Here is a 14435-nt window from a genome sequence, read left to right as displayed (position 1 = left end):
ACGCAGACTACTCAGCCTTTCTCCTGGCCAGCCACACCTGCCTTGCAAACTGGCAAATCCTAACGCAGTGTTGGGCCAGCCAGAGGGAAGTCCCATCTACAGCAGCTACAAATGCAAAGCATAGAGACTTATACCTGTGTGATCACCCCACTGATTCTGGCAGTGGAGACAGGCATAGCAGCCGGGAAGCAGGAAACAGCTCTTTCCTCCCACCAGGCACCAGTACCGCTCCTGTGCAACTCCCGACATTGCTTCAGGGGCTAAGCAGCTGCAGAGAGTAGGGCTTCTGGGCAACAGAGGGGGCTGGCTATATACAAATATGAAACAACAAAGAAACCTGGTTCAAAGTAAAATTATGAATACAATACCTGAGAAATATTCAAATGAAATCCACCTCATGAATCTTCCTGAAAGGGATTTCAAAATAAAAATCGTTAAAATGCTCATGGAGGTACAGAAAAACATTCAAGAACTCAGGAATGAATTCTGGTCAGAGATCCAGTCATTGAAGAGCATAATGGAAGGTATTAAAAGCAGATTAGATACGGTGGAGGAGACAATAAATGAAATGGAACTACAGAAGAGGAATACAAAGAAGCTGAGGCACAGAGAGAAAAAGGATATCTAAAAATGAAAGAATATTGAGAGAACAGTGTGACCAATCCAAACGGAACAATATTCGCATTACAGGGGTACCAGAAGAAGAAAGGAGAGAAAGGGATAGAAAGTGTCTTTGAGGAGGTAGTTGCTGAAAACTTACCAATCTGGGGAAGGAGACAATCTCTCAGGCCATGGAGGTGCACAGATCTCTGAACACAAGGGACCCAAGAAAGACAACACCAAGACATATAATAATTAAAATTGCAAAGATCAAGGATAAGGATAAGCAGCCAGAGAGAGAAATAAGATCACATACAAAGGAAAGCCCATCAGGCTATCATCAGACTTCTCAGCAGAAACCTTACAGGCCAGAAGGGAGTGGCATGATGTATTTAATGCAATGAAGCAGAAGGGTCTCGAACCAAGAATACTTTATCCGGCAAGATTATCGTTTAAATTTGAAGTAGGGATTAAACAATTTCCAGAAAAGTAAAAGCTGAGAGAATTTACCTCCCACAAACCATCTCTACAGACTATTTTGGAGGGACTCCTATAGATGGAAGTGTTCCTAAGGTTTAGCAGCTGTCACCAGAAGTAATAAAACCACGGTAAAGAAAGTAGAACGGCTAATTACTAAGCAAATGAAAAATTAAATCAACTATCCCCAAAGTCAATCAAGGGATAGACAAAGAGTACATAATATGACACCAAATATATAAAGAATGGGAGAGGAAGAAAAAGGAGGAAAACAAAAGAACCTTAAGATTATGTTTGTAATAGCACACTAAGTGAGTTAAGTTAGACTCTTAGATAGTAAGGAAGTTAACTTTGATCCTTTGGTAACAATGAATCTAAAGCCTGCAATGGCAATAAATACATTTATTGATAATCACCATAAATCTAAATGGACTGAATGCACCAAATGACATAGAGTCACTGAATGGATAAAATAACAAGACCGATCTATATGCTGCCTACAAGAGACTCACTTTAAACCCAAAGACATACAAAGACTAAAAGTGAAAGGATGGAAAAAGATATTTCATGTAACTAATAGGAAGAAAAAAGCAGGAGTACAGTACTTGTAGCAGACAAAATAGATATCAGAACAAAGAAAGAAAGTCACAAGAGACAAAGAAGGACATTACATAATAATAAACAGGTCAGTCAAACAAGAAGACATAACCATTATAAATATCTAGGCACCAAACACAGGAGGACCTACATATGTAAAACAAATACTAACAGCATTAAAAGGGAAAATAAAATGAAATGCATTCATTCTAGGAGACTTTAACATTCCACTCATTCTAAAGGACAGATCAACCACACAGAAAATACGTAAGGACACAGAGGCACTGAACAACACGTTGGAACAGATGGACCTAACAGACATCTACAGAACTCTACACCCAAAAGCAACAGAATACACATTCTTTTCAAGTGCACATGGAACATTTTCAAGAATAGATCATATACTAGGCCACAAAAACAGCCTTGGTAAATTCAAAAAGACTGAAAGTGTACCAACCAGTTTCTCAGACTGCAAAGGTATGAAACTAGAAATAAATTACTCAAAGAGAATAAAAAATCCCAATCCCACAAACACATGGAGGCTTCACAATATGCTCCTAAATAACCAATGGACCAATGACCAAATAAATAAAGAGATCAAGCAATATATGGAGACAAATGACAACAACAATTCAACACCGCAAAAATCTGTGGAACACAGCGAAGGCCGTACTAAAAGGAAAGGATATTGCAATACAGGCCTACCTCAGGAAAGAACAATCCCATACAAGCAGCCTAAATTTACAATTAACGAAACTAGAAAAAGAACAAATGAGGCCCAAAGTCAGTAGAAGGAGGGACATAGTAAAGATTAGCGCAGAAATAAATAAAATCAAGAAGAATAAAACAATAGAAAGAATCAATGAAAGCAAGAGCTGGTTCTTTGAGAAAATAAACAAAATAGATAAACCCCTAGCCAGACTTAACAAGGAAAAAAGAGAGTCTACACACATAAACAGAATCAGATATGAGAAAGAAAAAATCACTACGGACACCACAGAAATACAAAGAATTATTAGAGAATACTCTGAACAATTATATGCCAACAAACTTGATAACCAAAAAAAATGGACAACTTTCTAGAAATATACAACCTTCCAAGGCTGACCCAGAAAGAAATAGAAAATCTGAACAGACCAATTACCAGCAATGAAATTGAACTCGTAATCAAAAAACTACCTAAGAGCAAAATTCATGGACCCGATGGCATCACCACTGAATTTTATCAAACACGTAGTGAAGATCTAATACCCAACCTCCTTAAAGTTTTCCAAAGAGTAGAAGAAGAGGGAATACTTCCCAACTCATTCTATGAGGCCAGCATCACTCTAATACCAAAACCAGGCAAAGACACCACAAAAAAAGAAAATTACAGACCAATATCCCTGATGAACACAGATGCAAAAATACTCAACAAAATATTATCAAACCGAATTCAAAAATACATCAAAAAAATCATCCATTATGATCAAGTAGGATTTATTCCAGGGTTGCAAGGATGGTACAACATTAGAAAATCCATCAATATCATTCATCACATAAATGAAAAGGACAAACATACACGATCATCTCCATAGATGCTGTAAAACCATTTGACAAAATTCAACATCCATTCATGACTAAAGCTCTCAACAAAATGGGTATAGAGGGCAAGTACCTCAACATAATAAAGGCCATATATGACAAACCCACAGCCAACATTATACTTAAAAGTGAGAATTTGAAAGCTTTTCCTTTAAAATTGGGAGCAAGACAAGGATGCTCACTCTCCCCATTTTTATTCAGCATAGTACTGGGTGTCCTAGCCATGGCAATCAGACAACACAAAGAAATTAAAGACATCCATATAGGCAAGGAAGTGGTTAAACTGAGACCGTGTGAAGATGACATGATATTGTGAGATAAAAAAACCCTAAAGAATCCACTCCAAAACTACTAGATCTAATATCTGAATTCAGAAAAGTTGCAGGATTAAAATTAATACACAGAAATCTGTTGAATTGCTGTACACTAACGATGAACTAGCAGTAAGAGTAATCAGGAAAACAATTCCATTCACAGTTGCATCAAAAAGAATAAAATACCTAGGAATAAAACCTAACCAAGAAAGTGAAAGAACTATAATCTGAAAACTACAAGACACTCATGAGAGAAATTAAAGAAGATACCAATAAATGGAAACACATCCCATGGTCATGGATAGGAAGAATTAATGTTGCCAAAATGGCCATCCTGCCTAAAGCAGTCTATAGATTCAGTGCAATTCCTATCAAAATACCAATAGCATTCTTCAATGAACTAGAGCAAATAGTTCTAAAATTCATATGGAACCACAGAAGACCTCGAATAGCCAAATCAATCCTGAGAAGGAAGAATAAATTGAGGGGGGATTATGCTCCCCAACTTCAAGGTCTTCTACACAGCCACAGTAATCAAGACAATTTGGTACCAGCAGAAGAACAGACCCATAGACCAATGGAACAGACTGGAGTGTCCTGATATAATCCCAACCATATATGGTCAATTAATATATGATAAAGGAGCCATGGACATACAATGGGGAAATGACAGCCTCTTCAATAGCTGGTGTTGGCAGAACTGGACAGCTACATGCAAGAGAATGAAACTGGATTATTGTTTAAACCCATACACCAAAGTAAACTCTAAATGGATCAAAGACCTGAATGTAAGTCATGAAACCATAAAACTCTTAGAAGACAACATATGCAAAAATCTCCTGAATATAAGCATGAGCAACTTCTTCCTGAACGCATCTCCTCGAGCAAGGGAAACAAAAGCAAAAATGAACACATGGGACTACATCAAATCAAAAAGTTTCTGTACAGCAAACGACACCATCAACAGAACAAAAAGGCATCCTACAGTATGGGAGAATATATTTGTAAATGCCATATCCGACAAGGGGTTAACATCCAAAATATATAAAGAACTCACATGCGTCAACACCCAAAAAGCAAATAACCCGATTAAAAATGGGCAAGGAATACGAAAAGTCAGTTCTCCAAAGAAGAAATTCAGATGGCCAACAGACACATGAAAAGATGCTCCACGTCCCTATTCATCAGGGAAATGCAAATTAAAACCACAGTGAGATATCACCTCACACCAGTAAGGATGGCCAGCATGGAAAAGACTAAGAAGAACAAATGCTGGCGAGGATGCAGAGAAAGTAAACCCTCTGACACTGCTGGTAGGTATGTAAGCTAGTTCAACCATTGTGGAAAGCAATATGGAGGTCCCTCAAAAAAGTAAAAATAGAAATACCATTTGACCTGGGAATCCCACTCTTTGGAATTTACCCAAAGAATACAACTTCTCAGACCCAAAAGACATATGCACCCCTATGTTTATTGCTGCACTATTTACAATAGCCAAGATAAGGAAGCAACCTTAGTGTCTATCAGCAGATGAATGGATAAAGAAGATGTGGTACATATACACAATGGAATACTATTCAGCCATAAAAAGGAAACAAATCCTACCAGTTGCAACATGGATGGAGCTGGAGGATGTTATGCTCAGTGAAATAAGCCAGGAAAAGAAAGACAAGTGCCAAATGATTTCCCTCATTTGTGGGGTATAACAACAAAACAAAACTGAAGGAACAAAACAGCAGTAGACTCAGACTCCAAGAAGGGACTAGCAGTTACCAAAGGGAAGGGGTTTGCGAGGGTGGGTAGGGAAGGAGTTAGAAGGGGATTGAGGGGTATTATGTTTAGTACACATGGTATGGGGGGACACAGGGAAAACAGTGTAGCACAGAGAAAGCAAATAGTGAATCTGTGGCATCTTAGTACACTGATGGACAGTGATTGCATTGGGGTGTGGGTGGGACTCGATAATATGGGTAGATGTAATAACCACATTGTTTTTTCATGTGAAACCTTCATAAGAGTGTATATCAGTAATACTTTAATAAAGAATTTAAAAAAAATTTTTATGATGTCTGCTTTAAATTTCATGTTAAATAATTCCAATAACTGATTCATCTTGTCCATTTGCATCCATTGATAATTTCTTGTTCAGGTTGTGTATTTTGTGTTTTTTGTTATGATGACACATTTTGGTTATACTCTACATTTTTTGTCATTATATTAGGAGACTTTTGATTGTACTTAAGTTATTTGTTAGAGTACATAGTTGCCATGTTTTGGCTTAATGTGCAGTGGTTTTGGCCTATATTTATGGATTTTATATACAATGACAATTAAGTGTTTAGAGTTCTAGCTGCATTGTTTTGTTTGTTTCATTTTGTTGTGCTTCTGAGATACAGCTCCAGATTTGCTTGTACAGTTGTCTGTGTTAAGTGAAATTTGCTTTCCTGATGGTGTCATTCACCCATGTGGGGGTTGGAGTCAGAAACTTCTGTGACTGGATCTCTTTATCTGGTTGGGTGGAAGACAGGGTAGGGAGATAAGGGCTCTCTTATGCTAGTCCTGACTCAAATTAGACTGTTGGTACTCTTGTGAACTGTGGGATGGCCTGTCATGTGTCACTATTATCAAGTGGATCAGAATACTGCGTTGGTCTGTGAAGCAGTGGCTGGGAAGGTTAGAGGTTTCACTACTCTTTAGCAGCTCGTGGATCATATAGGCTGGCATTTCTGATTTTTGAAGAGGGGACTGGGTTGGTCCAGGACTTTGCTCCTCTGCTGCTGTCCCAAGGTGCTTATGGAGTCAGGGCCTGGTTCATCCTAAGGCTTTGCTGCTCTGCCACTGCTGGTGGATTGGAGTGTCACAGTGCCTAGATTGTGATCTGGGAATTGTGGTTTCTTTCTATATCTCTCTTGTGTTTCCCTTACCCAAGTTTTTTGGCTAGAAAATGGAGGCTTTTTTTTTTCCCCAGTGCCTATTGATATTTCTGGGTTGCAGTCTTCTCTGGAGACCAGTATGGATGGTTATGGGAACAAAAACCCAGGGGCCTAACTACAATACATGTTGTTACTTAAGTCTTGAAATTCTATGCCAATATATTTTCTTCCTTTCAGTTTTCAGAGTTATTATTGTTTGAAGGAATAATTACCAGGAAAATAATTATATTTAGAGGGAAAAGCAGGAAAAACTGAGTCTGTGCTATTTTATTCCATAACCAAAAGCCCTGTGTTCATTGTATTTGCAACTTTTTTTTCTACTTATTGGTCTTTATCTTTGCTATCTCCATATTATGTTAATTGAATTTTTAATAGAAATATAGTTGATAGACAATCTCATATTAGTTTTAGTTTACAACACAATGGTTCACCAGTTACCCATAATATTAAATCCTCGCTCCAACTACTATAGTTATCACCTCTCAACATAGAAAGATGTTGTAGAATCACTGGCTATATTCTCCATGCTGTACTACCATCTCGGTGACCAGCTTATACTATGTTTGAGAACTTTTGTGTCCCTTTATCCCTCTACCCCTACCCATCCACCCATCGCAACCTGTCCCCCATGGTAACTGCCAGTCACTTCTCAGTCTATGAGTCTACTGTTATTTTGTTGTTGTTTTGTTTTGTTCTCAAATCCCACAAATAAGTGATATCATATGGTAGTTGTCTTTCTCAGCCGGGCTTATTTCACTTAGCATAATAACCTCTAGGTCCATCCAGATTATCATATATGGCTAGGATTCCTTTTTTGTTTCTTCACTGTTTTTTAAAAATTCTCTATTAAGGTATTATTGATATACACTCTTGTGAAGGTTTCATATGAAAAAACAATGAGGTTACTACATCTACCCATATTATCGAGCCCCACCCATACCCCAATGCAGTCACTGTCCAGCACTGTACTACGATGCCACAGATTCACTGTTTGCCTTCTCTGTGCTACACTGTTATCTCCGTGAACCCCCACACCATGTGTACTAAACATAATACCCAATCCAGATTTCCAATCTGGATGTCTTTTATTTCTTTGTGTTGTCTGATTGCCATGGCTAGGACATCCAGTACTATGCTGAATAAAAATGGGGAGAGTGAGCATCCTTGTCTTGCTCCCAATTTTAAAGGAAAAGCTTTCAAATTCTCACTTTTAAGTATAATGTTGGCTGTTGGTTTGTCATATATGGCCTTTATTATGTTGAGGTACTTGTCCTCTATACCCATTTTGTTGAGAGCTTTAGTCATGAATGGATGTTGAATTTTGTCAAATGGTTTTACAGCATCTATGGAGATGATCGTGTATGTTTGTCCTTTTCATTTATGTGATGAATGATATTGATGGATTTTCTAATGTTGTACCATCCTTGCAACCCTGGAATAAATCCTACTTGATCATAATGGATGATTTTTTTGATGTATTTTTGAATTCGGTTTGATAATATTTTGTTGAGTATTTTTGCATCTGTGTTCATCAGGGATATTGGTCTGTAATTTTCTTTTTTTGTGGTGTCTTTGCCTGGTTTTGGTATTAGAGTGATGCTGGCCTCATAGAATGAGTTGGGAAGTATTCCCTCTTCTTCTACTCTTTGGAAAACTTTAAGGAGGTTGGGTATTAGATCTTCACTACGTGTTTGATAAAATTCAGTGGTGATGCCATCGGGTCCATGAATTTTGCTCTTAGGTAGTTTTTTGATTACGAGTTCAATTTCATTGCTGGTAATTGGTCTGTTCAGATTTTCTATTTCTTTCTGGGTCAGCCTTGGAAGGTTGTATATTTCTAGAAAGTTGTCCATTTTTTTTGGTTATCAAGTTTGTTGGCATATAATTGTTCAGAGTATTCTCTAATAATTCTTTGTATTTCTGTGGTGTCCGTAGTGATTTTTTCTTTCTCATATCTGATTCTGTTTATGTGTGTAGACTCTCTTTTTTCCTTGTTAAGTCTGGCTAGGGGTTTATCTATTTTGTTTATTTTCTCAAAGAACCAGCTCTTGCTTTCATTGATTCTTTCTATTGTTTTATTCTTCTTGATTTTATTTATTTCTGCGCTAATCTTTACTATGTCCCTCCTTCTACTGACTTTGGGCCTCATTTGTTCTTTTTCTAGTTTCGTTAATTGTAAATTTAGGCTGCTTGTATGGGATTGTTCTTTCCTGAGGTAGGCCTGTATTGCAATATCCTTTCCTTTTAGTACGGCCTTCGCTGTGTTCCACAGATTTTTGCGGTGTTGAATTGTTGTTGTCATTTGTCTCCATATATTGCTTGATCTCTTTATTTATTTGGTCATTGGTCCATTGGTTATTTAGGAGCATATTGTGAAGCCTCCATGTGTTTGTGGGATTGGGATTTTTTATTCTCTTTGAGTAATTTATTTCTAGTTTCATACCTTTGCAGTCTGAGAAACTGGTTGGTACACTTTCAGTCTTTTTGAATTTACCAAGGCTGTTTTTGTGGCCTAGTATATGATCTATTCTTGAAAATGTTCCATGTGCACTTGAAAAGAATGTGTATTCTGTTGCTTTTGGGTGTAGAGTTCTGTAGATGTCTGTTAGGTCCATCTGTTCCAACGTGTTGTTCAGTGCCTCTGTGTCCTTACGTATTTTCTGTGTGGTTGATCTGTCCTTTAGAATGAGTGGAATGTTAAAGTCTCCTAGAATGAATGCATTTCATTTTATTTTCCCTTTTAATGCTGTTAGTATTTGTTTTACATATGTAGGTCCTCCTGTGTTTGGTGCCTAGATATTTATAATGGTTATGTCTTCTTGTTTGACTGACCTGTTTATTATTATGTAATGTCCTTCTTTGTCTCTTGTGACTTTCTTTCTTTGTTCTGATATCTATTTTGTCTGCTACAAGTACTGTACTCCTGCTTTTTTCTTCCTATTAGTTACATGAAATATCTTTTTCCATCCTTTCACTTTTAGTCTTTGTATGTCTTTGGGTTTAAAGTGAGTCTCTTGTAGGCAGCATATAGATCGGTCTTGTTATTTTATCCATTCAGTGACTCTATGTCATTTGGTGCATTCAGTCCATTTAGATTTATGGTGATTATCAATAAATGTATTTATTGCCATTGCAGGCTTTAGATTCATTGTTACCAAAGGATCAAAGTTAACTTCCTTACTATCTAAGAGTCTAACTTAACTCACTTAGTGTGCTATTACAAACATAATCTTAAGGTTCTTTTGTTTTCCTCCTTTTTCTTCCTCTCCCATTCTTTATATATTTGGTGTCATATTATGTACTCTTTGTCTATCCCTTGATTGACTTTGGGGATAGTTGATTTAATTTTTCATTTGCTTAGTAATTAGCCGTTCTACTTTCTTTACCGTGGTTTTATTACTTCTGGTGACAGCTGCTAAACCTTAGGAACACTTCCATCTATAGGAGTCCCTCCAAAATAGTCTGTAGAGATGGTTTGTGGGAGGTAAATTCTCTCAGCTTTTACTTTTCTGGAAATTGTTTAATCCCTACTTCAAATTTAAACGATAATCTTGCCGGATAAAGTATTCTTGGTTCGAGACCCTTCTGCTTCATTGCATTAAATACATCATGCCACTCCCTTCTGGCCTGTAAGGTTTCTGCTGAGAAGTCTGATGATAGCCTGATGGGCTTTCCTTTGTATGTGATCTTATTTCTCTCTCTGGCTGCTTATCCTTATCCTTGATCTTTGCAATTTTAATTATTATATGTCTTGGTGTTGTCTTTCTTGGGTCCCTTGTGTTCAGAGATCTGTGCACCTCCATGGCCTGAGAGATTGTCTCCTTCCCCAGATTGGTAAGTTTTCAGCAACTACCTCCTCAAAGACACTTTCTATCCCTTTCTCTCCTTTCTTCTTCTGGTACCCCTGTAATGCGAATATTGTTCCGTTTGGATTGGTCACACTGTTCTCTCAATATTCTTTCATTTTTAGATATCCTTTTTCTCTCTGTGCCTCAGCTTCTTTGTATTCCTCTTCTGTAGTTCCATTTCATTTATTGTCTCCTCCACCGTATCTAATCTGCTTTTAATACCTTCCATTATGCTCTTCAATGACTGGATCTCTGACCAGAATTCATTCCTGAGTTCTTGAATGTTTTTCTGTACCTCCATGAGCATTTTAACGATTTTTATTTTGAAATCCCTTTCAGGAAGATTCATGAGGTGGATTTCATTTGAATATTTCTCAGGTATTGTATTCATAATTTTACTTTGAACCAGGTTTCTTTGTTGTTTCATATTTGTATATAGCCAGCCCCCTCTGTTGCCCAGAAGCCCTACTCTCTGCAGCTGCTTAGCCCCTGAAGCAATGTCGGGAGTTGCACAGGAGCGGTACTGGTGCCTGGTGGGAGGAAAGAGCTGTTTCCTGCTTCCCGGCTGCTATGCCTGTCTCCACTGCCAGAATCAGTGGGGTGATCACACAGGTATAAGTCTCTATGCTTTGCATTTGTAGCTGCTGTAGATGGGACTTCCCTCTTGTTAGCCTACCACCAGGGTAGGTTTTGCTGTTTAGTGTGCCAGGTGTTGCTGGCCGGGAGAAAGGCTGAGTAGTCTGCGTATCACCGTGGGGATCCTTGGAGCTGTGTAGCCAGCCAGGAAGCTGGAGTGCCTGAAAATCAAGAAAGTTCCCAACCTGCTGGGCAGAGTGCACCCAGACAGTTTTCTCTACCTGTACTTTCTCCTGAGCAGTAAGCTCTGTGCAGTCCTTGCCCCTTTAGCATCCCTCTTGCTGCTAGGAAGTATCTCAGACTGCCCGCCTTTCTTTTTTCCCCAAACAGCTGGATATGGATCCCTGCTTTCCACAAGCAGCTGGAATATCAGCCTCGCCAGGAATTCTGCCTGTCTTAGCTTTCCAACCCCCTAATCACGAGAGTACCAATGCAAGCACCATGAAATGTAGGTTTGTGCTTCCAGAGCAGATCTCCAGTGTTAGGTATTCAGCATTCCCAGGCCTCCACTCCTTCCCCCGTCCTATTCTCTTCCTCCTTCTAGTGATCTGAGTTGGTGGAAGGGCTTGGGTTCCGCTAGGCCACAGCTTTGATACGTCACCCTGTTTAATGCAGTTTATTCTTCTCTCCAGGTATATGCAGTTTGGCTCAGCCCTCTTTCCTGTTGCTGTTTCAGGATTAGTCGTATTAATTATATTTTATTATTATATGCGTTTTTAGGAGGAAGCCTCTGTCTCACCTCTCACGCCGCCATCTTAATCCTCTGGTTTCTTTCTATTTTATCCCCAAATAACATTCCGTTGTGTATATGTACCAACTCTTCTTTATCCATTTACCTATTGATGTACATTGTGGTTGCTTCCATAATTTGGCTATTTTAAATAATGTGACAGTAGACATAGGTGTGCATGTGTGTTTTTCAATCATCATTATTTTGTTCAGGTAAATTTCAAGAAGCTAGAAGTGGGATTACTCAGTTGAATGGAGTTTCTATTTTTCATTTTTTTGGAACTTCCATACTGCTTTCCACAGTGGCTACTCCAATTTACATTCCCACTGACAGTGCAGGGGGGTTCCTTTTTCTCCAAATCCTCACTAACACTTTTATTTCTTATCTTTTAGATAGTGGCCCTTCTAAGTGGTTTGAGGTGATAATCTCATTGTGGTTTGATTTGCATTCCTCTTGTTCATTAGCCATGTGGAGTATCTTTTCATTTTCTATTTGGCCATCTATCTGTATTTCTTCTTCGGAACAATGTCTGTTCATGTCCTCTGCCCTTTTTTAATTGGGTCATTTGTGTTTTTGGTGTGAATCATATGAACTCTTTACATATTTTGGGTATTAACCCCTTATCAGATAAATCATTTATAGACATATTCTACCATACTATAGGTTGCCATTTGTTCTGTTGATGATGTCCTTAGCTGTACAGAAGCTGTTTTGTTTGACGTATTCCCATTTGTTCATGTTTTAATCTTTTTTTCTTTGGGCAGGGAGATGTGTCCAGAAAAACAGTGCTCATGCTTTTGTTTAAGAGATTTTTGCCTTTGTTTTCTTCTAAGAGTTTTATGGTTTAATGTCTTAGTTTAGGTCTTTAATCTACTTTGAGCTTACTTTGGTGTATGGAGTTTGTATTTTCAGTTTTAATCTTTGCTGTTTAATTGTATGAATCTGTATGAATAGTACTGAGCCATTGTACTTTTTCTTTTTTCTTTGAAGGTTGAGAATTAAGAGAATATGCATATGTATATATAAAGATATATAAATGGGTTTTCACTTTGTACATATACATGTTTGTTATATATCTCTGTATCTTTTATATTTGTATATGTGTCAGTTTATGTGTATGAATGTGCTTAGCTAGGGTGAAGAGAATACATATATTTTCTTTATTTGTATATATGTAAAAGATGCATTTATATACATATTCTTTGTACATATATCCATTATATAGCTTTATATGTCTGTTATTTCCATTTATGTATGTACATATATAAATAATGTGCTTATCAAGTTGCTCTAGTTTGCCTACTTTTAACCTAAAGGTTGAATCTCATAATTTCTTTAGGAATACTTCATTATTTTAGCTGTATGTACATTTATTCCAGCTTTGAGTAAGTTGACTATATAAATAAAATTGTGTATTTTCTATATTTGATAATTTCTCTCATTTTAAAACTTGAGAGCATGGACCAAATATATCCTTCTAGTTCATTAATTTTGTAAATTAGAACATTTAAATCACTAATATGTTTTACTCATAGATCTTTGATTTTAAAGTTAATGACCTATGAATCTTCTGAAAAGAATTTCTAATTAAATTTTTGTCAAATTTTAAAAAGTGCAATTGTTTCTTATATTAAATTTGAAAAATTCTCTTCATGTAATTTCCTTCTAGTTCAAGCCCATGATGTTCATCAGAAAGTTTTGGCAACTGATGTTGGTTCTAAAAATACACCTGACTCAAGAAAAATGTCAAGTAAAAAACTCAAAGATCAACACCCTGAAGCTGATGAGGACTTTTACTTATCTGTTGGCTCACCTTCCATTCTTTTGGGTGCAAAAACAGCTACATCGCAAAATGCTATTCCATCTATTGTCCAAAAGATAGAGACCTATGCTTTAGAAAATTCAGTAAATACTCTGTCTTTGAGTACAGAGATTGCTCGTAATACCAGAAAAAGGTGATTTTTTATTTATTTAAATAATACTAATCTATAAAAATTTTACCTTTCATAGTAAAAAGTGGGCAGTTTAATGTTTTCTGTATTTTATAGTTAAGTATTGAGGAATATTAACATGTTATGAGAAGAATATAACATATATTCAGTTTATAGTTAATGAGGAAGGCCTTAAAGGATACTTTAGTGGTTTGGGGCTAAACCTTTCTGTGGTCTGTGGGAAAATGTTTTTGTTCCCAATAATAAGTGTTTTTTAATAACTTAAAGAGAAACAATTTGTATTTCCTTTGGTTTTTGTAATTACAAGGGTAATTATGTATCAGGTCATTTTTAGGGTGAAAAAGATTATTGATGAGTTGTATAAAACCTGTATCTATTTCTTGGGATTTTCCCTTTGGTCTTTAAGAGGCAAAGTAGATTGTCCAAGGTCCGTGGCTTCTGGGGACTTCTGCAATGAGTGTAATTAATATCTGTCTATGGTCTTGTGTGATTCTTGGAGGTAAGGAGTTAAGTACCAAGACTTTACTTTTTGAATTGTGGTCTGTGGCTCAGGATCAAGAGTAATGGCATAGTCTGGAAGCTTGCTAGAAGTGCAGAATGTCAAATCCTACTCTAGACCTACTGAAACAGATTCTACATTCAGTTAGATTCTCCAAAGGATTCAAATTCATATTAAATGTTTGTAAACTAGTGCTCTGAGCTCTACATTTCCTTGATGTATGATTTAATTAATTTTTTCTATTGATAAATGCAAAATTCAATTT

At 37.0% G+C, this 14435-nt stretch overlaps 1 protein-coding gene across 4 annotated transcripts in view; it reads left to right on the top strand.

Annotated features, from left to right (window-relative positions):
* Positions 1–14435, top strand: part of CENPC (centromere protein C) — a 143224-nt gene that overhangs the window by 24705 nt on the left and 104084 nt on the right. For all 4 annotated transcript variants that reach the window (XR_005031314.2, XM_036918157.2, XM_036918155.2 and 1 more), the window contains exon 6: positions 13389–13674. Coding sequence is in view for 3 of the 4 variants with exons in the window: in XM_036918157.2 (XP_036774052.2) it covers positions 13389–13674 (286 nt within the window). In the remaining variant the exon portion in view is untranslated. The remainder of the gene's footprint in view (positions 1–13388; positions 13675–14435) is intronic.

This window comes from Manis pentadactyla, chromosome 5, assembly GCF_030020395.1.
Source record: "Manis pentadactyla isolate mManPen7 chromosome 5, mManPen7.hap1, whole genome shotgun sequence".
In the NCBI taxonomy this organism is placed as follows: domain Eukaryota; kingdom Metazoa; phylum Chordata; class Mammalia; order Pholidota; family Manidae; genus Manis; species Manis pentadactyla.
The sequence above is the reverse complement of the archived record's forward strand: the minus strand, read 5'-3'. Positions and strand labels throughout refer to the sequence as shown.